Raw genomic sequence first — 23,866 nt, 5'->3', positions numbered from 1 at the left:
TTTATGGGAATTTTTTTTTTTTAATGGGGGGGGGGGGGGGTCGAAATAAAAATAAAAGTTATAAATTCAAGCAGTCAGTCCAAAAAATAAAACAAATAAATGGATGGATATTTTTATTTTTTTTCTCCGATTTCCAGTCAGTTCTACTTCAAACATGCGGATCATGCAGCACTGTCAGTCTGTCACTGCCTTACAGCTGTTAATGAATTACTTATTTATATGTCATCATTTAATAGATATATACCGTATATACTCACCTATAAGTCGGTCCGCCAATAAGTCGGTAGATATATAGATCGTTTTTATTGTGGAGCAATTTCATCAAAATTTATTGAATGTCAAGTATTGAATGATCTATAGTGACATTTCAGGTTGTGTCAATGAAACATTTCAGTGATAATGCATGTACCCAAAGTCTAGCAAATCTGGAACATAACAGTGTAATCTCAGTTGAGATTCGGCTCGGCTGGATGGCCATCAGTTCAAATATCCAGCCAAGCTAAACCTCAACTGAGATTACGTAACACTGATGTCCACTTCAATGTCACCCTCACCATAATATTTTATAACAGCCACAGAATCACCCATCTCGTTAATGAAATCATTGACAGAGAAAGAGAGATTAACTTTTTAGATCTATGACTTATATGTTTTACCATTATGGTCAACAGTAGCGATCTTGAATCACGATCAAAATGCCTCAAGTCATGGGGGCTGACATCTTGGCGCTACGGTTTCAATTTCCAGCTAAATATCGTCATACGTTTCAAAGTCTCAGATTGGATGATGCCTGTGGAATCGGCCAATGACATGTCTCTTTTTATAAATACCCCTATTAGTCTGGTTCCCGTCCCTGCCACTCATTGATCACTCGAAACGAATGATCAATGAGTGGTGGGCATGGGAACCAGACTGACATTTTATTTTTTTCTCATTCAACAAGGAACGGTCGGCAGAAGAAATTAAAAAACAACAATGAACGGATACTTTTCATTTTATTTCAATTTTGCCTAAAGAACAAGGTACGGTTGTATACATAAAAAGGCCCAAAAAATTTCTCTCTATAAAATGTGTCTGAAATTAACCTTAATCAGTGTTTTAAGAAAGTAAAATATATGCCAGGTTTACTATGTAAACAAAATCAGAATGCTTTACGTAATTGGATACCATCATGACATCATGAATAAGACATTTCCCGCCTTTTTCCAAAATAAGCCTGAAAACTGTCAAATGACATACAGATAATATGATTTGTCAAGCAAAACAAAAATTGTGTATTATTTTAAGATGAAAAACATACTTGAATATGAATTTGCTCGATGCATGCGCTGTATGTTTTCTGAAAGGAAAACCACCTGAATTTGTGAATATTTTCATTGAAAATGGCATTTTTGCAATTTTATGCCAAATTCAAGCTCTCGTCATATGACACAAATCATTTTGCTGATCAAACTGAGCGGATTTTGGGTTAGCTAATCTATTCTTTATTTGAATGCCAGGGTTTGAGCTCCAAGGGAAATCATCGATATTTTGGGCCAAATGACTTTAGAAACTGTACCTACTTCTTTGGGTCTGCCTAAATTTGGGTCGGTGCTCCCGTAAAACAGATATTTAAAAAAAGTTGGCCTAAGTACGGTATTAAAATTGTACAGTAAGTTCAATATTAGAATTGTACAATAAAAACAATATTAAAATTGTACAGTAAGAATAGTATCAAAATTGTACAGTACAAAAGTTGAACAAGAAAAATAACATTGAAATTGAACTGTAAGATGAGCAGGGGAATTTTCAGGGATTTTTTTCAAGCTTTGATTTTAAGGGCTAGGGCCATTCATAATGGAAAACAGTGATATGTGGTTGGTAATGAGGGGGAAAACACTTATAATTCTTAAAAACATTCATCAAGCAAAACTGATTTTATTTACTGATTTAAGCAAACTTTCATATCCTGTTTCTCATGGTATAGAATATTGGAAATGTTCCAGTAAAGACATGACCAAGGCATAGTCTGAGTCAGGGTTTTGACACTATCTGATCGAACTGGTATAGTGTATAGAGTACACTCTATATACTATATATAACCTTGTGGTCTGAGTCAGATTTTATCAAAGGAAAATCAAATTAGCATCAGTCACGAATGTAAGTGGTGACTGAATCATCTAAATTTAAATCTGCAACATTTTGAATATTTTCGTTTTCTTTGTCATTCTCTGAAATCAAAGAAAAACCCGTGGAGTTTCCATTAATTAAACGACTTTGTCACTGGCATGACCATGTTCATTTTGGATCCAGTCTCTTGTTGATTTTTCACCTGTTTAACTCATCAGGAAACTTGGGTTCCTCACTTGAAGATTTATCTGTTGTTTTGAATTAAAATGTTTTACGGTGTGACCATTGAGACGATCAAAGACCCTAAATTAACATCTTGCAACACGACTTCAGACCTTTGATCTGGGTATTCATTTAACACAGGAACTTCAGACCTTTGATCTGGGTATTCATTTAACACAGGAAATACAATGCAGTTGATGTAGCAATGTATTGTGACATCAGATTTAGCTTCACTGTTTGTTTGTTTTTTTCCTTCAAACCTAGCCATATAATCAAAGATCAATTGGGGGGGGGGGGGGGGGGGGGTATCATCCTTTGAGAATTTTTAGCCGAGTTGCGTAGGCTTTTAAATTGGTGAAGGATGGGCGTCCAGTAGGGAACTTTCATACTTTTTGGTGCATCTTTGTGAGACAGACTTACATAACATGATCACATCCAAAAGAGGAGATTCCTATTTATTTTGAGGTCAATTTGTCACTAAATGCCATAGATTTGAGCTTGTCAGGTCTCTAACTTTCATACTACTAGGGGCATCTTTGTGAAACTTGCATAACATGATCACATCCAAAAGAGCAAAGTTCCTATTTATTTTGATGTCCAAAGGTCAAGGTCACTTTGTCACTAAATGCCATAAATTTGAGCTTGTCCTGTCTCTAACTTTCATACTACTTGGTGCGTCTTTGTCAGACTTCCATATTTTGATCACATCCAAAAGGGGAAGGTTCCTATTTATTTTGAGGTTCAAAGGTCAAGGTCTCTTTTTCACTATATACTGTAGATTTGAGCTTGACTCTAACTTTTATACATGTACTTGCTGGTGCATGTTTATCAGACTTCAAATCCTGATGACATTCAAGATTATGTTGCTTTTGACATCCAAAGGCCTAAGGTCAAGGTCATTATCACACTAAATACCTATTGTGGCCATTCAAAGCTTCATACTTATAAACTATATTAAATACATGCATGTTTTTACTTCGTGAATGCAAGCGTGCATAATTTTCCAAACTGCAATTCGGCCATACACATCTTTGATGCATTTTAGCGATTTTTAGGTATCATTTTGGGAAAATAACTGCTTTTCAGCATTGAGAATGGGACCGAATTTCAGCCCTCTACAGACCCTTAAAGATACCTGATTTTTTCGCTATTGAACAGCTTTTAAATTGTATAGTAATATTGGAACTGTATTTATATTGTAAGTAAAAACAGTTTTAAAATTCCATAGGGAAAATAGTGTGAAAAATTGTATGTGCAAATTGAAAAACAAAAAGTACTTAATGATTAAGATTATTGATGGAGAGAAATGTTGAAATATTGGATTGCAATATACAAATAAATAATCCACTTTGTTACCACACGTATGTCAGTATTGTTCCATATTTAAATTTTCTTCTTAATCATATTATTTAATTTTACTTGTAACACGCAAATTGATTGGCTGAGCACGCTGAAACAATTTTGTTCATATTGTATAAATGTAACTTATGGGGAAACACCCCCTTGACAACCAAGACAGCGCAGCACTACTTTTTCTTTTAAAATTTTACATTGTAACATGGAGTACTTTTATGTTGATAGGCCTTCCACCTAGGCCTTTGAATTTAAATATCAATGGAATGTGCACGATAAAATACTATATTGTCTGATAATCCCCCCTCCCCAAATATTTTTGCAGTTTATAATTGTAAACTGCCCCAAACCATTTTAGATCATATGAAATATATTTTTAAAAAATAAATTCACTCCTTAAATAACTTTCCAATCACATTGACTGCATTTGAAAAAGCTAGTTATATACGGGATGAATGGATTTGGACCCTTTCTAAATTTAGGACAGGGTATGCATTTGTTTGCTGCAAATGAAGTGAAGATTGCCCCAAATCCATTTCTTTTTTCCCCCAGTACTTTGAGGAATACAAGTTAGGCAAGAATGAGACGGAATTCTTATTTTATTTTATTTTTCAGTACTTTTAGGAATAATGAAACGGAATTCTTAATTTTTTTTTCAGTACTTTGAGGAATACAAGTTAGGCAAGAATGAGACGGAAGTGGTGGAACTGAAGGGGAAATTCATGTTTTATCTCGGAATCTTCTCCCAGGTCCCAAACTTTGTCATGAGTGGAGTCAACACATTCTGTCAATGTGGAGGGTATGTATTGTGTGCAACATGTTCTGTTAGTGTGGAGGGTACGTAATTGTGTACAACACGTTCTGTTAGTGTGAAGGGTACATGTATTTCATTCTGTGTGTGAACATTTAGATTTTATTCTGTCAGTGGAACAAGAGTTGAATTATTAGATTCATTCTATCAGTGGAACAAGTGTGAACATTAGATTTCATTCTTTCAGTGGAACATGTGTGAACAATTAGATTTTATTCTATCAGTGGAACAAGTGTGAACAATTAGATTTCATTATGTCAGTGGAACAAGAGTGAACAATTAGATTTCATTCTGTTAGTGGAACAAGTGTGAACAATTAGATTTTATTCTGTCAGTGGAACAAGTCTGAACAATTAGATTTCATTCTGTCAGTGGAACAAGAGTGAACAATTAGGTTTCATTTTTTCAATTGAACAAGTGTGAACAATTAGATTTCATTCTGTTAGTGGAACAAGTGTGAACAATTAGATTTCATTCAGGTTTCATTCAGTATGTAATACATGCACAGTGTGTTTGTAATTTAGTAGGAACAAGTTTGAACTCACCAACAATTAGATTTCATTCTGTTAGTATTTAATACATGCACAGTGTGTTTGTAATTTAGTAGAAACAAGTGTGAACTTACCAACTATTAGATTTCAGTTCTGTTTGTATCACATGCACAATATTTTCTGTTACAGTAAGTTTTGTTTGTTTTACATTGTCATAATGATAAGAATTTTTCACTTAATGATGTCACCAGCTGTTAATGAAGTACCAGGGATAATGATCTTTATATATTGCTCAGGGACGTAGCAGTGAGGGTTCTTTATTGTGCCAACACCTTCAGCGTACAGGATCTTGACTTTTAAGGTCCCATCAGAAAAGAAAGACCTGTAATTTTTTGATGCTGAGCAGTCAGTGCTTAGTTTTACCTCCTAGGATTTATGCAGTCTAAACTCGGGAGTGGGGCTTGAACGCACAAAGTCCTGTTCACCGCGAACACTTTAACCATTGAGTCATCACTATTGGTGTGCTCTGTTCACAGGAGCTATTTGATTTCTCTCTGTCAGTAACAACACCTACAACAGGGTTTGTAAGTGTGAAATTGGTCATTCTGATAATTTGATTTCTTTGCATTCACAAACATTGTATGAATTTAATAAAAAAAAATTGTGTATTTCACAGACACGTGTGATTTAATAATTTTTTGTGTGTGTTTTACAGACGTGTGAATTTAGTAATTCTGGTAATTTCTTTGCGTATTTCACAGTGCCTTTGTGTTTACAAATATGGTGTGGATTTATTAATTTTGATCATTTCTTTGCGGTTACAAACGTGTGAATTTAATAATTCTGATGATTTCTTTGTGTCACAGACATTTTGTGAATTTAGTAATTCTGATCATTTCTTCACAAAATTCTGACAATTTCTTTACGATTATAAACGTGAGAATTTAGTCTGTATGATCATAAACGTGTGAATTTAGTCATTCTGATAATTTCTTTACGATTATAAACGTGTGAATTTAGTAATACTGATAATTTCTTTATGATTATAAACGTGTGAATTTAGTAATGCTGATAATTTCTTTATGTCACAGACATTGTGTAATTTCATGATTTTTTATGTTTTCTTTGCGTTCACAGGCAGGCATCACCACGGAGAATCATCATCTCTATCAGCATCATGATTGTTGTATTCATCGCCACGGTGATCTTGGCAATGCTGGACTCTTCAGACTGTAAGCAATGCAGTTATCTCATCACTTATGCATTTATGATTTAATCTCACTTGTAAAATGCAATTGGATTGGTCCATCTGAGTGACTGGTGACCTATCATGATCATTGACTGTCCATTGGTTTTAGGCAAGGATTTCTCAGTCAAAACATAAATTCATAGGCCCTGCCACCCTGGGTGAGGGTTTCTGGTGGGAGACTTCATTGGCCGTGGATCAGGGGTTCTGGTACAAGGCTTCATGGGCCCTGTGTCAGGGGTTCTGATGCAAGACTTCATGCGCCTGGGTCAGGGGTTCTGGTGCGAGACTTATTGGCCCTGGGTCAGGGGTTCTGGTGCAAGGTTTCACGGGTCAGGGGTTCTGGTGCGAGGCTTCACGGGTCAGGGGTTCAGGTGCGAAACTTCAATTGCCGTGGGTCAGGGGTTCTGGTGCGAGGCTTCATGGGCCCAGGGTCAGGGAATTTGGTGCGAGGCTTCATGGGCCCTGGGTCAGGGGTTCTGGTGCGAGACTTTATTGGCCCTGGGTCAGGGGTTCTGGTGCGAGGCTTCATTGGCCCTAGGTCAGGGGTTCTGGTGCAAGGCTTCATGGGCCCAGGGTCAGGGGTTTTGGTGCAAGGCTTTTTGGGCCCAGGGTCAGGGGTTCTGGTGCGAGGCTTCATGGACCCAGGGTCAGGGGTTCTGGTGCGAGGCTTCATGGGCCCCGGGTCAGGGGTTCTTGTGTGAAGCTTCATTGGCCCAGGTTCAGGGTTCTGGTGCGAGGCTTCAGGGGTTCTGGTGCGAGGCTTCATGGACCCGGGTCAGGAGTTCTGGTGTAAAGGTTTAATGGCGGATAAAGTGAATTTCAAAATGTGTCATTCTTTAAAGACTTCTACTTGACTCTTACACGTATAGTGTCCCTACTTTGTATCACAGAAAATTAGTGGAAATTACTTTCATTCAATTTTTCAGTAAAACTTAAACAAGTAATTATTTCACATATATGTAAAATGAGTAGAAATTGCTTTCATTCCTTAAATAAAGAGTACTCGAGTCAAGTAATGACATCAGTTATATATATATATAGAGAGAGAGAGTACAGCTTGAGAATTCCGAGGGATCTACAATTGGGGGGGGGGGGGGGGGGGGGGGGGGGGGGGGGGGGGGGTGACAAAATCATCTGTTGAATCAATTAAGTTGGAGTCATTATAAAAATTTTAATATGGTAGGATTTTTTGTCCGAGGACCTCTTAATGTATGGATTCTACCTGAATTCATGGATTTAATTTTCACAATATGTCTTAGTCAGTGATCACAGTATGTCAGTTTCTACTTTCACAATATCTCTATTTCTACTTTCACAATAAATGTCTTTCTACTTTTGCAGGGTCTGTGACATTTTTCTGGATCACCATGATGACTGCTGTGATTCTAAACAGTAAGAAAGTAATCACTGCTGTTGTTAGTCTGAAAATATCTGACGTTTTCCTGGCTTTTTTATGATTTTGATATTTACTGTGTCAGGAAAACGTTGGAACCAGCGCCATTGTGTAAACTGGAAATTTCGCCGGCATTCTCGGGCCGATTCGAAATACTTGCAAGCCTAATTCAATGCTAAACTCATAATTAATCAATAAAACGATGCTTCTTGTACTTACTAATATTGATTAAAAGAAAATATCACCGCAAAATTTGATAACAGAAGCACACAATTGTAGTCGACTGAATTTTCGCTGTCATTTGAGTGAACGAGTCACGTGACTCAAAACAAAGCTCGACAGTTTGTTAAAATGTTTTCAAGAAACTGTTTATGTGATGAAAGAACCCATAAAATCGATATTAGTAAGTTTAAGAAGCATCGTTTTATTGATTAGTTATGAGTTTAACATTGAATTTGACTTGCAAGTATTTAAATTCGGCCCGAGAATGTCGTCTTGAGGCGGCGAAATTTCCAGTTTACACAATGGCACCAGTTCTGACGTTTTCCTGGCATGATAAATATCTAAATCATTAAAAGGCTTGGAAAAAGCCATATATTTCGGACTATGCTGTTGTACATGTATGTGTATAACTCAGGTTTAAAGTTTATTCAACTCAGGTTTAAAATTTAATTAACTCGGGTTTAAAGTTTATTCAGCTCAGGTTTAAAGTTTAATTATCTCAAATTAAAGTTTAATTAACTCAAATTTAAAGTTTAATCTACTCAGATTTAAAGGTAGCTGCAGAACTGTAGCTCTCTGAAAAAATGTTGTGACAGAACAGAGAGCTACAGATCCACCCCTTATAAAAACCTTCGATTTACGGCGCACAAAAAGCTGCGCACGGTTGAGGCCTGATATCGTTGTATTCTTGTGTTGCTGTCTCATAAATTCAATATCAAAAAATTCTTAACCTATTTTCCTACTATACTTGTGTCCAAACATACCTTCAAATATTAATTAAAGCCCCATACGATCCGAAAACTCGCAGCTTCCGATGATTTCGTTTGTTGACGTAGCCATGTTAGGTAGTCGGGTCAATTCGAACCCTGTTGCTGTTGGTATCTATTCATAAAATTCGTTAAAAGTTATGTATTCGCTCTTCATTTATTATCAACACGAATAATTAATAGAAATTAAAAAATATAGTTTTTCTAAAAGTAAAATAAGCTCTTGATTAATGAAAATACTACAAAAGTCCAATATAATCCTTAACACTCGTGTAACAGGGATGGAGACCGGACCAGACTAATGAAAGCCGCATTGCCGTGAGTTTAGCTATTTGAATAATTATTATTTAAAGGAATTTGGATGATATATTATATACATCTATTTACTGGCTATGAGGACAATAGCAAGTTTATTGTCCCCCAAGACCGCAACTATTTCCCAAGGTGCAGCCGAGGGAAATAGTTGCTGTCGAGGGGGACAATAAACTTGCTATTGTCGGAATAGTTAGTAAATAGGTGTTTTATTATACCAAAGTAGACTTCCCTTGTGTCAGACAAGTGAAGTAAACTAACATTCGGCATTAGATGAAATCGACCAAGGTGATCCTAGTGGTAAACTAAGTAGAGTTATCAGATTTTGACATCACAGAAAAGAAAACGTGGGAAAATATAGCATCCGGTAAATAGTTTCGAGACTATTTCCTTAGGGTGAGATAGTTCAGAAACTATTTCACGGCTAGCGTTATCCATAAGAAATAGCAAATTTATTCACCTAACATTTATATAGCAAAAACATTCTGAGGTAGTTCACATCTAGACATTATGTGCAAGTATGGAAATGAACCAGGATTCAAATTGACCGGCTACCTAACATGGCTACGTCAGCAAACGAAATCATTTCAAAGCTGTGAGTTTTCGGGTCGTTTGGGGCTTTAATTAATATTTAAAGGTATGTTTGGACACAAGTATAGTAGGAAAATATGTTAAGAATTTTTTTATTTTAAAGTTTTGTGGCAGCAACACAAGAATACAACGATATCAGGCCTCAACCATGCGCAGCTTTTTGTGTGCCATAAATCGGAGGTTTTTATAAAAGGTGGATCTGTAGCTCTCTGTTCCGTCCCAATATTATTTTAGAGAGCTACAGTTCTGCAGCTAATTTAAAAGGACATGGACATGATTTGAGTTGAAAATTTCCAAATTTTAGTTTTCCATTTTTGATGTTTAGAATGCTTACCTAAGGTATTTCAAATGGTTAGCAAAAATTTGAGTGTCAGTTGTCGAGGTATATGGGAGATACAGAGCTTACAATTTTTTGTTATGTAAACAAGGTTCGTGTCATGTTTTTGTTTACATAGGTTAAATGTACTAGTAAAGTTCCGTTTAAAGCAGATTTTTTTCAATTTACAAGTGAATTCTGAACACAATTAAATAGTTTCTAGTGTCTAGCACATCTCATTTTATTTTAATCATGCTATTTTCTATTATTGTTAAAACCATCTATATGTAAACAAAAACATGCCACGAGCCTTGTTTTTATAACAAAGAATATATTGTGAGTGCTGTATCTCATTCGTAACTCAACAACTGATATTCAAATTTTGGTTGACCATTAGAAATACTTTAGTTAAGCATTGTAAAAAATAGAATGGAAAAATCAAATTTGGAATTTTTCAACTCAAATTGTGTCCATGCCCCTTTAAAGTTTATTCAACTCAGGTTTAAAGTCTGATTAACTCAGGTTTAGAGTTTGATTAACTCTGGTTTAAAAGTTTAATCAACTCAGGTTTAGAGTTTAATTAATTCAGGTTTAAATTCTAATTAAATCATATGAATTTGTTGATTGAACAAGTCTTATTTCAAATTAGTAGTTGTGTGATTCAATCATACAATAACAATCTTTGATTTGATCATAATTTTATTGGTTAATCATACGAGTAACTATACGTTTCAGGAATAAATTAAATGTAGTTGTTGCTTTTATCACTGTATATAAAAAAAACAAAGGAAGAACTGGATAATTTATACTATTTGCTAAGCAAAAATAATCAGCTGTATGCATATGATGCATAACGAGTTTAAGAATATACATGTATATTTTTTTTTAGAATTGATACATACTTTGTTTTTTGTTTTGCACAGTGGCCACGGGAGTATACCAGAACAGCACATTTGGATTGGCAGCCATATTCCCCATGAAATACACAAATGCCATTGTGTTAGGAACTGTAAGTCAAAAGGAGATATACAAAAACTATGTTATCTTAGAAACTGTGATAAAACAGAAAGTAAAGGATATGTAGCATCAAACATAATATATTTACATATATGTATCAATTGCTTTTCTCTGCTATGAACTCAGCACCTAACAGTTGTATCTATGAGACAATAGACACAATTGTTTTCTCTGCTATGAACTCAGCACCTAGCAGTTGTATCTATGAGACAATAGACACAATTGTTTTCTCTGCTATGAACTCAGCACTTAGCAGTTGTATCTGTGAGACAATAGACACAATTGTTTTCTCTGCTATGAACTCAGCACCTAGCAGTTGTATCTATGAGACAATAGACACAATTGTTTTCTCTGCTATGAACTCAGCACCTAGCAGTTGTATCTATGAGACAATAGACACAATTGTTTTCTCTGCTATGAACTCAGCACTTAGCAGTTGTATCTGTGAGACAATAGACACAATTGTTTTCTCTGCTATGAACTCAGCACCTAGCAGTTGTATCTATGAGACAATAGACACAATTGTTTTCTCTGCTATGAACTCAGCACCTAGCAGTTACATCTGTGTGACAATAGACACAATTGTTTTGTCTATGATCACAGTGCCTTCATTTTGTGTAGGAAATCAGTAACCAATATTATTGGAAATTAATACCTTCAATATATACCAGATAACAAATTGTAAATAGACAGCTTTTAGTGTCTTTATTTATACATTAAATCTTAACAGATGTTCATTTACTAGATACTTTAATGGAATTTAGCATTTTTCCACTCCTTTCAAAATTGATTTTTCATATATTGTTGCAACAGAGAATAAATTCTGGACAATATGAATGTGTTTTATTAACACAAACAAAAACACTAGATTTTATTTTATATGTTAAAGTTTTATGTCACAGAATTTTAGAAAAATGATAACTCCTCCAGAATTTGGAAGTTTGTGCATAGTGATACAAAATTCTAATTATATAGCTCTTATCACAGAAAAATTAATAAATGTTTATGAATAAACCATCATGGTTGCAAATGAACACCCCACAATAAATATGAACTTAAGGTATTCAATGTATAATGACCATATTTCATATCTAATAAATGGATGGTGGAATATTTGTAATCATGGTATCATTTTAAAGGGTTCATCAAATAAAAATAATCCACCATAGGAATTTTTTAAATTTTGTTTACTGCTTGATTTATTTCACCTAGAATTTAACATTGAAGTATATGGGAAAAGCATGTTTTATTTCAATATTTTAAAAACAAATTATATTTTCATAATTATCTCTGGGTAGAAAGTTACATACACTTTCTTCTTATGAAAATATGAAATAAAATTAATCATTGACCACACACATTTTTAGAAAATTAGATTTTTGTTATTTTTACAATGGACAGACAACTCTTCCAAAAAGTCTTAAGTGCAAAAAGGTCAGCTTCTAATCATTTACCAGTCGTGTGAATTTCATCTGCTTCACTTTCATCAATATTTAACAATACACTTTTATATTGATCTAAATCCTTCAAAATTGTTCATTATCCTTTCATTATACATGGAATACCTTAAGTTCTAAACTTGTTTATCATACTGTAAATTGGTGTTTCCAGTGAGATGAATGGCAGAAATATTAAACCAAGAATTTAGTTGAATTGATGTATATGTATGGCAGCTGATGTATAGAAAATGTTCACCTAGGGCTTGTCTGCTATCAAGTTGGGTTTTTTTTTTCCAGATGTTTATTTCTATTTAGCTATTAAACAAACTTCATGCATATTTAGCTATTAAACAAACTTCATGCATATTTAGCTATTAAACAAACTTCATGCATATTTAGCTATTAAACAAACTTCATGCACCTTTGTTGTTCAGTGACTTATGTTCTGTTTTCTGTTTAATTTCAGAATTTTTCTGGAGTGTTCATAGCAGTTGTCAACTTAATCTGCATTGCCAGTGAGTAAAATAATGTAGAATTTCACTGATTTTTGTGAGATCAAATTTTTATTGTTTTAGAAAAATATTGGTATATGGAGTCTTGATTTCCTAATGGAGAATGATACGGTACTTTTATTCTGTGACAGTTCACTATCTCCTTAGTATGGAGAATGATACGGTACTTTTATTCCATGACAGTTCGCTATTTCCTTAGTATGGAGAATGATACGGTACTTTTATTCTGTGACAGTTCACTATCTCCTTAGTATGGACAATGATACGGTACTTTTATTCCATGACAGTTCGCTATTTCCTTAGTATGGAGAATGATACGGTACTTTTATTCTGTGACAGTTCACTATCTCCTTAGTATGGACAATGATACAGTACTTTTATTCTGTGACAGTTCGCTATCTCCTTAGTATGGAGAATGATACGGTACTTTTATTCTGTGACAGTTCACTATCTCCTTAGTATGGACAATGATACGGTACTTTTATTCCATGACAGTTCGCTATTTCCTTAGTATGGAGAATGATACGGTACTTTTATTCTGTGACAGTTCACTATCTCCTTAGTATGGACAATGATACGGTACTTTTATTCCATGACAGTTCGCTATTTCCTTAGTATGGAGAATGATACGGTACTTTTATTCTGTGACAGTTCACTATCTCCTTAGTATGGACAATGATACAGTACTTTTATTCTGTGACAGTTCGCTATCTCCTTAGTATGGAGAATGATACGGTACTTTTATTCTGTGACAGTTCACTATCTCCTTAGTATGGACAATGATACGGTACTTTTATTCCATGACAGTTCGCTATTTCCTTAGTATGGAGAATGATACGGTACTTTTATTCTGTGACAGTTCACTATCTTCTTAGTATGGACAATGATACAGTACTTTTATTCTGTGACAGTTCACTATTTCCTTAGTATGGACAATGATACAGTACTTTTATTCTGTGACAGTTATATACATCTTTTGTATGGGGAATGCGAAAACCTTGTTTGTCTATAGCACAAAAGTGAAAAAGTATGGAAAACACGTCTTCCCAAATCAAGATTTTGTAATCCATCACATTTCTCACAACACCCTTGACATATTTTGTTTCAAAAATGGTGGGTGCTGATATTGCAATTTTTCAGTAAACAATTTTGGCCCCTTTAGATCCTTGACTTTTAGCCAGAGTTAAACAATGTAGCGAGTATCCCAGCAGATCTAATATTTAATTTTGATGTGATTGTTGATATTGTTGAAATGTCCATACTAATTAGAAAGACTTTCAGAATTTTTAGACATGTTTCCAAGGACTTCAATGAGTTGGCCAAAAAATTGGAAGAGGGATAAAAAAATGTCTTCTCTGTCTCTGTGACAGAACATTGGTACATTTCTTACAGACATCATCTTCATTGTTATAAGTTCATGTAAACATGTCTTACACAGACCAGAGCATATGTGTCTCCATTATCTGTTGCATTTTTAGTAATTATATCTTATGGCATTGGGGATAAACCTTTTGACTTGGGAAGTTTGGAATATAATCTGGTTAATATGTCAATACCACACAAATTTGACTCCATAGAAATACAGTGTTGTTTGAGTGTAAAATTTCACATTAGATAAATAAAATGGTGTTTGCAGGTGCCCCTGATCCACGGACTCAGGCTATCTATTACTTTGTGAGTGCTATCGCCGTGCTACTGCTGTCGTTTGATGCCTACTTTCTGCTCCCGTTGACGGTTAGTGTTTCGTTGAACAGAAGTCTTTTTGTCAGATACTTGATGTTTATTTTAGGAACCAATATAGAATGTATATGGAAGGACAGTTCCAGTTTTATTTCCACTTGAAAAAAATGAGTATGTTTATTCTCGTGCCATATTCTTAAAGAACCACTGGACCAATTTTAACGGAATGAAGTTTTACCATTTCAACCTTCATCCATGGGTGAATAAAAGGTCATGCCCCCTTCAAAGGGAAGATAATTAAGAAGAAACTCTTCTTCTCGAAAAATAATGGACACTTTTATGAAAACTTTCCTTCAATCCTTATATACTAAAAGTCAGTGATCAAAATTTGATCAAAACGTGAATCCCCAGGGCTGAATATGAAGGCTTTGGATCTTTTTTTTTTATCAAAAATTCATATTCTTAAATTTACATGTTTCCTCACTTTTGGTAGCTGTATGGAATAAATCCACTGAATGATTTTTGTTGTAGAAATTCTACCAGCATCACCGTGCTCTTGTACGGCGTCAACAGAGCACGAATAGTCCTTCACGCTCATTCTCAGAAACTTGTTCACTGTTTGGACAAGTTCTTAGAAAGGTAAGAAATTCTCAGAAACTCGTTCACTGTTCGGACAAGCTAGTTCTTAGAAAGGTAAGAAATTCTCAGAAACTTGTTCAATGTTCGGTCAAGTTCTTAGAAAGGTAAGAAATTATAAAATATAGGTATGATGATGTCAGAATGATATATGAAGTACACTGTACATTTATCAGACAGGTTTGAGATTAACCAATAAGAAACAATTAAGACATTGAGGATCCAGAGTCACTCTGTCAATGGGGGGGGGGGGGGGGGGGGGGGCTATTCACTATTACACTCTGCTCAGGGATTCTAATCAAAAACAAATGTCTGGACTTTTTCTGATTTATGTATTTGTTCAATAGCCCAATTTATTCATTGATTTTTTCAATCAAGCAACTTATGCTTAAAAATTTAGAGATAGTTTTTATAGACACTGAAACATATCACTATATCCAATGAACCATATCATACGGATGAGTGGACATTGAGTCCAGGCCTCAGGTGAAATTAGTTTCCTTGATATTGGTGTCTTCAGGTGTCAAAACAGGACTTTTTGAGTATGTGTACTAAATGGATACCTTTACATGTACCATTAATTAATTCACCATGAATAATGATACAGTGCAAGCACAAAGTACCACACACCATGTGTGTAAATGTGATTGTGTTTGATTGTTAGGTCACAATAGTCACTATGGTGACCTAGTGCTGTTGGTCTGTGCATTAACATTTAAACATTGTTAACAACTTCTTGATTCCATTCCAGTTCTTTTTAGCCGAGTTGCAACAAAGTTGAACTTGGCTATTGGTTTGGTGATGCGGGCGGGTGGGTTGGCGGGCAGGCGGTTGGGCGTCAACAATTGGTTTCCGGATGATAACTCGAAAAGTTTAAAATCTAATCAAATGAAACTTCGATATATTGTTGGGTACCAGGTAAGGAAGACCCCTATTGATTTTGGAGAAAAATTGTCAAAGGTCAAGGTCACAGTGACCGAAAATAGAATGAAAATTTCAGAAAAATTTTCAAATTTGATGTGAAGCATCTTTTGAACAAGAGGGACATAAATGTAAATTTCAGGAATCCTGCACCTCTTCTGGGTGGGACAAAAAATTACAAATTTTCATAAAATCTTCTCCACAATTGCACATCTGTATATTAAAAAAAAAAAATGAACACATAGTCATGTAGAGCAGGAAAGCCTCTACCAAAATTGTAAATTTCATGATCCCTGGGGTAGAGGTTCTGACTCTAGGGTGCAACCAAACTTGGCATAAAGTGTTTATGTGTAAGATATTTTGATAACATATTTATGCTACATGTATCAATAATACTCATCTTCAAGGATCCCATTCTTGATGAAAACCTGTCTGTTTTTGCGGAGAACCTTTCCGTGCAAACTGGTCAGTGTTAGTTCACCTTTCCACTTGTGCAGCTTCAGGGTCTGTATATTTTTTAATTGAAATTTGAAAAATTTTCTCATTTTGTAGATCTGGGTGCAGGCTCTGTGTGTATGGTTTGTTTTCTTTGTGACCTTGACAATATTCCCCGGGATTTGGAGTAATATCACAAGGAAGAATTTCCCTATACCCGGTAGGTAGTCAACTTTAATAAGACCGGATATCACAGGTTTAATGATTGAATAAATCTCAGATTTCATCTATTTTACAACCCTAAAATACATGTTTAAAAAATGAGAATTATATTTTGAAATATCATTTCTGTAGACAGTCAAGAGATATGTTGACAAGTCAAGTGCAGTGGGCATAGACGGAAAACACAGAGAATAATCTGGAATGTTTAAGAGATTCCCAAATCTTTTTCAGTGATAGTTGTTTTGATTAGTAGCATGAATTTACTCTGTAAGGAGTCATATTCTCAATTGGACTATTTTGTACCAAGGTTGACATGATTTTGTCTCATCTGTCATTGATAAATGGAGTCCGACATTTAACGGGCTGTGGCGGTGCACTCTATTCTTTAATGGTGAGAACAGAGATGAAAGGATTGGAATGTGCCATGACATTTACTGATAAAGTCTATGATGAAATGGGTTTACTCCTACATTTAATATCGATTTGCTACACACATTTGACTACCCCACTTCACACATACATGACAGCACAAATAGACCTTGCTTGAACTGCACTGTAAATAGAGAACTCTATTTTCCTGCACCACCACCGTTACTGACCGTGGTTTTATCTATATACACTCGCTGTGATTGGAATGTGGCATCAATATTACATTGTGTTACCGTCTCCAACCTTTTATACATATGACATAAAAATCTCTATTGCTTCAAATATATATACCGGGTACATGTATTTGAGAGCTGAATGTGCGAGTAAAAAAAAGAATTACAATGCTGTAATTGGCGTCTTCAGTATCATGAATATTCATTGTCTCAGATCACTTTATGCGATGTTGTTAGATATTTTTGTCACAAGTATGCGAGTGAATTTAATGTGTATTTTGAATAGATTGTCTATAAGAGTGAGTGTTTTCTGTTCTGCAGATAACTATTGGGTCGCTGTGTTCTGCTTTCTGAGCTTCAACGTGTTTGCGTTCCTTGGAAACATTGCATCAGAGTGGAAGAAAATCGTAAGTACTTCTAGCTATGTCACATGCAACCTGTAAATTTTACAGGGTTTTTTTTTAGTTTGTGTGTGGGTAGAAAATTGTGAATGTCTGATACATAACAGGTCTGCTGTACTGCATTCTCAATACCTTCACTGACTCATTCAGCTGACAAGAAAACTAGGCCTATATTTGGTTCCTGTTTTCCCCAGTGATGACGAATTCCTGAGTTTTCCCTTTCAATATGGCTAATGATGACAATACTCACTTCATTCCTTGGTTATACAAGGCTTTGATTGGCCAAATCCAATGGAAATCTGTCAGTGCTATATATAAGGACCATTCGAATGAGTATGTGTGTTGTGTTCTTGAACACATGCATTAAAAATAGACATAGACAGAGATGTGAAGCATTGTTGTTCAACATCAAGATGATTTGATCAATAATGATGAACTCTTTTTAATAGTTGTAGTAGGTAATGAGATCAGAACAGGTTTGGGGCACTTGCTTCAATTCAGTATTGTGGTTTATCTTAGATGAGACAGCCGGGGGCTGAATGAGTTGATTAATGTAATTGTATAATTTATGAATGAGTAGATTTTGAATATGGCCAGATTGTGGATCATTGAGAAATATGATAGACTTCAGTTATTAGTCCTCTACCGACGAAGTCAAAGGGGACTTTAGGTTTGCGCTCCGTCCGTCTGTCTGTCCGTCCGTCTGTCCAGTTTTCCACACTTTTTCTCTCTGTTCTTGCAGATATTTATTTTATATTGGGTACATTGCTTTGCCATAATAAGTTACAGATCAAGTTCAAATTTCGTCTCGGTCTGTTGATTTTTCATTAAGTTATGGCCTTTGGACATAGAAAAATAGCATGAATTGTTAGTTTACATCCAAGTTTCTAATCTCTGTAGATAAGAATACTACACTCATTAAAACGTCTAGCATAGTAATACAACAATATAGCTAAATTATTCATGATCACCTACATGTCACAGTTTATTGACTTTGTTAAAGACCTAAACCTAATTATAAATTTGTCTAGTCTCTACTCGAATAGTAGTTGATTTCCAACCATTCCTATCCTGGTTCCCCAATTTTTCCTTTTTACCATAACCTACATAATGAACTTTGAATATTGTTGTGGTACAGTAATTTTTGCAACCGGTAGGGGACTATGTATTTCCATGCAATACTCTTGAAATGCTTGTTTAAAAATGGTGTGTGAAATAAGCTATGTGTTCCTCACTGCTGTGTGATCTTGTACCACTGTGACATTTTTATACCCGATTTCATTTACAGCCATGACCTTGATTTCTCTGACAATCTTTTTTATACCTGATTCTGTTTACAGCCCGGGCCTCCATTCATCTGACAATCTTTTTTATTTACAGCCCAGGCCTCGATTCGTCTGACAATCTTTTTATTTACAGCCTGGGCCTGATTTGTCTGACAATTTTTTTTTTAAATACAGCCCGGGCCTCGATTCATCTGGATCCCTGTTCTCCTGCGAGGCCTGTTTATTCCATTCTTCCTGTTCTGTCGATTCGAGGTGGAGAACAAAGAGCGGACATTTCCCATTCTGATCGACAATGACTATGTGTATATTGTGGCGGGGATTGTGTTGGCCTTCACTAGCGGTTACTATAGTAGTCTTACTATGATGTATGGACCAAAGTAAGTAGAAAACACAAGTGTTCGTGAAACACTATAACACTACACCCCACCCCCCCCATTGTACGGCCCTGTTCAGTTGTGACAAGTTTTACATGACCTTTATTGCACATTTTTGACCCAGACGTCACCGTGACAGTTCAACAAGTCTGAAGTTTCTGTCTTGTATACAGTTCCAAAGATATACGATCAAGATTATAGTTATAAACAAACATTCCAAAAACATGATGGAATATTGATCTTGGAGATAAATCAGATTTGTATATTAATTACATGATGACATGGTTAGCATGTTTCCTGAGTAGGGAACCAGCTTAGTCAGCAACTAGATTTAGAAGCCCAAGATTCATAATTTTGTAAGAGTAAGGTGACTCAAGTGCATTGTGGACCGTCATCTTAATACTGGAGATATACCCTAGCTTTCTGTAATTTCAACTCACCATAGCCATATAGGGAGCTATTCTGATCCCAATTTGTCTACTAATGCAACTATTTCAGTATCTGGGGTGCGTTTTATGAAAGAACTTACGACCAACTTTACATACTGGAATTTTCCAGTTTATTGTAAGGTCATTCGCTCCAAATGCAAATTATTTTTTTTTAAATGTTGAAAATTAAGCCTCAGAAAAGTTTTACTTCATTCATTTAAAGTAATATGTGTAATACAATTTAAGACTTGTGACTTTATCATCGTAAATTGTTTGTAAAACAGACCCCTGTCAGTATTATATCAAAAATAGTTGTTACAAAGCTTATTCATGTAGTACAGATTTACATTTATTGACCCCCAAGACCAGGATGGTCCACAAAAGGTTTTATTTAAGAATCTAAGCTATCAATGTGTTCTAAACTTTTGAGTTTTTGTGCATGAATGTAGTGAGCATTGTGGCCCATGAGCCTCTTGTGTGTATTTGACAGGTTGATCCAACAGATTTCATTGTTTTAGGCTGGTGGAGCCTCTTGTGTGTATTTGACAGGTTGATCCAACAGATTTCATTGTTTTAGGCTGTTGGAGCCTCTTGTGTGTATTTGACAGCTTGATCTAACATATTTCATTGTTTTAGGCTGGTGGAGCCAGAGGTGGCTGGAATAGCTGGGATGATCATGGCATTCTGTCTGGTGATGGGAATTACGACTGGCGTCAATTTCTCTCTGGCCGTGGCGAGTTTGGCCACTCAGTGACCCACATTAACAGATTATCAAAGCAAACATTTAATCCGATGCTGTGGAAATTTCAGGACACAACCACTGCCCATTCAGAATCTTGGATTCCAGACAGTTCTTAAAGCCTGCGACTGCCAATATCTGGTGTCTACAAATACTAAATTCACCTCCATTCACCGCAATGACAGTACACTAGAATTTGTCAAATATCAATGGACGATATTCAGGAATCACCCTGTTTGTCTGTCTGTAAATGATAAAATGCTGAGTACTGCATATATTTCATTATCCGGAAAAATGTTCTCATTTCAACTACAACCTCAACAGTTTGGATTCTTTTTCGTACGAAAGAATGAATCTTGACAATCATGGTTAAATCTCGTCTGAAGACCTGTGGCCATTTTCACAAAAAATCTTACAACTAAGATCAAAATGTTGTCTGTGCTATATACTCAATTAAGTGCAACTATGTCCCAACTTGAAGTAAGAATGCCAGTTTTATCACTTATGTATATGTATATACTAAGTTTCGCTCATTCAGAAATATATGAACTCAGAATTGTAAAAGAATTAGTGTTTTAAAATTTTCATCTTAGTTGGCAAGATGCTGACTTTCAGTTCTGGAAGAAATACTGCTGAGCCATATAACCAAAATGTTCTAGAATGACTTCACTATTAAGGAATGAAGCACTTTGTTAAAAGAGACAGTACAGTTCATTTCCAAATCTTCTTTGTATGTATTAAATACTTATCGATAAAATAATATTAAGAAATCATGGTCATGCATTTCAAATATGCAACAAAATTAGAGAAAGTTGTGGTAAAATTGTCATTTTATGATTTTTGCCTAAAATGAGCTGTGTTGTCTCTTTAACTGCTTTTTATACGCCCATCTTGATGGGGAGCATTATGTTGCTATGCTTTGTTCGGGCCGTAACTTCTATATGCCAGGAATAAAGTCATACTTATTGGAAACCAGTATGTTGTGACCTTAATCCAATGACATACATCATAGGTCAGGGTCACTGAACTTGATGAAATTTTTTCTTTGTTCAGCTTACTATTTTTAAATGCTTTGTTGCAACAAGTTCACACATTATTGAATTATTTTTTTTTACATCTATTGCACTAATAACACTAAATGGTGTGTAGATGGTTGAATAACGTATTACCACATTATGATAATTTCTTGCATGTTTCAGAGAAGTCAAAGAACAAATATTTGTTGAATGCAAGAACTTAACGTTTTCATTTTTCTCAATGAATTTCTTTGACTTAACCTGCGTGTACACCTACACATTTATAATTTGACAGACCAGCAACAGCTCAGTGTTTAGTCCTCATTTTATCTGGTGGGCAGGGACAAAATATTTGAATTTTTATGAATGGAAATATAATGCAATGTGTGATATTTGGGAATGACTGTTGATGTGAATATTAATGTTAAAATAGTTCTGCAGTCTGATAGTGTGTATTGCCGGCTTCCCTGAAATCCATGTGTGGTGCACTGCTCACTGATGTGGCCAGATTTTATATGTACATGTATGTTTGTTGGAGATAGTATGTTGGTGACGAGATATGCATTATATTTTTCAAAGCTACATGCATCTCCTAAATCAACTGTTCCATTACAATCATGTATTATAAAATGGCATAAACATTTTACCATCTATTCAGACAGGTTAATTACGAGTATGTTGAATGCATTTATATTTTATTGTTTGATCTAGAACTATATACATATATCTAGGTAGGATTAATTATATTCATAGTTTTAGGTCACCTGAGTCAAAGACTCCAGTAATTTTTTCTTGTCAAAGTCTGTTATGAACTTTTTACATTTTTTGACTACTGAACCACTTTCAACCAAACTTTCGTAAAAACCTTGTTTGGGTGTGTTCAAATTAATGGCTCATGCCCCTGTCCAAGTGTTTATTGGATGTACATGTATATTGTTTAACGTCTCACTCAAGAATTTTTCACTCATATGGAAACATCATTGCCGATAAAGGGCTGCAAAATTTAGGCCTGCTTGGTGCGCATGTCCAAGGTACATGTTTTAAATGTGAAAATACAACTGACAGGTGAGCAATGAAGCCTGTAGACCTTGTTTTATGTTATTTGTGCTTTGTCTCAATCCGGACTTGCAGGCAGATCCAGAACTCAGGAGATTTGAATGTATATCAGAGACAAAACAAGCCAAGAGCCATGACCTTTAAGTTTGTATGTAATATAAAAGCATTTACAATGTCCTCAAAACCGTCTCTTGTATCATATGATTGAATTCATGCTATTGACATTGTATGGATTGTGACATACATGTATTTAACGTAAAATAGCAGTATGTAATTAATGTAAAATAGCAGTAATGCTAGAAGACGACCAGTTCTTTGACAGGAAATATTCAACAAGAGAAAAGAAACTCGTACTGCTACAATTTAATATCTGGTGATATTGTGTTTAAAGTCTCGTGCTACTGTTCTATTTGTTGTCAGAATTGCTGAATTAGTGACGCCTGTTGAATTTTTAAAGCTGCTCTACTGTAATTTTTTTTTCATCTTGTATAAATGACTGTGCACTAGGTCAAGAGTGTGGGTTTAATTGTGTTTGTTTTTGTTTTTTGGTTCACGATGTTGTGAAAACTTTTCATGATTAAATAAACTGTCAAAAATAGATTTAGTGTGCTTCAATATCTTTTCTGTATTAAGAGGCATTTTTATACCAACCATCATTTGAAACTGAAATGGAAGCATAGTTACATGATCCTATGGGTTATGTGACAAAGGGATGACTTGGCGATTGAAGCGTTTACTTTGTGAACGGAAGGTCGTGGGGTCAAGTCCAGCTAACACGATGGTCATGTCAAGTCTAAGGTGTGATAAAAGGTTATAACTGTTCCTTTGTCAAATGTGCAGCGTTTTATAAAGGTATTGGCATCATACAGAGAAGTTTGGAGTATAGAGAAACAAGACCTTCACCCATAATAGACCAGGCTGAAATTAAAGTAAAATAATGACTTCCAATTTCAGTAGAAAATTATTTTATGAAAGGAGGCCAAGGTGCCCACCTTGTACCTGATGATGTTTTAGATGAAGAGTGATGATACCGATGATGTTTTAGATGAAGAGTGATGATACCGATGATGTTTTAGATGAAGAGTGATGATACCGATGATGTTTTAGATGATACTGATAATGTTTTAGATGAAGAGTGATGATACCGATGATGTTTTAGATGATACTGATAATGTTTTAGATGAAGAGTGATGATACCGATGATGTTTTAGATGATACTGATAATGTTTTAGATGAAGAGTGATGATACCGATGATGTTTTAGATG

At 35.2% G+C, this 23,866-nt stretch overlaps 1 protein-coding gene across 3 annotated transcripts in view; it reads left to right on the top strand.

Moving 5' to 3' along the window:
* LOC125658749 (equilibrative nucleoside transporter 1-like) overlaps positions 1-23,200 on the top strand; it is a 39,551-nt gene extending 16,351 nt beyond the window's left edge. For all 3 annotated transcript variants that reach the window (XM_048890141.2, XM_056149121.1, XM_048890142.2), the window contains exons 5-15: positions 4,344-4,483; positions 6,124-6,218; positions 7,577-7,627; positions 10,760-10,845; positions 12,759-12,807; positions 14,441-14,538; positions 15,016-15,123; positions 16,594-16,696; positions 17,622-17,707; positions 19,162-19,364; positions 20,426-23,200. In XM_048890141.2, coding sequence (XP_048746098.2) covers positions 4,344-4,483; positions 6,124-6,218; positions 7,577-7,627; positions 10,760-10,845; positions 12,759-12,807; positions 14,441-14,538; positions 15,016-15,123; positions 16,594-16,696; positions 17,622-17,707; positions 19,162-19,364; positions 20,426-20,543 — 1,137 coding nt within the window. In that variant the 3' untranslated portion in view covers positions 20,544-23,200. The remainder of the gene's footprint in view (positions 1-4,343; positions 4,484-6,123; positions 6,219-7,576; positions 7,628-10,759; positions 10,846-12,758; positions 12,808-14,440; positions 14,539-15,015; positions 15,124-16,593; positions 16,697-17,621; positions 17,708-19,161; positions 19,365-20,425) is intronic.
* The last annotated feature ends 666 nt before the right edge of the window (positions 23,201-23,866 follow it).

Source organism: Ostrea edulis, chromosome 9 (assembly GCF_947568905.1).
Source record: "Ostrea edulis chromosome 9, xbOstEdul1.1, whole genome shotgun sequence".
Taxonomy (NCBI): Eukaryota; Metazoa; Mollusca; class Bivalvia; order Ostreida; family Ostreidae; genus Ostrea; species Ostrea edulis.
The sequence above is the reverse complement of the archived record's forward strand: the minus strand, read 5'-3'. Positions and strand labels throughout refer to the sequence as shown.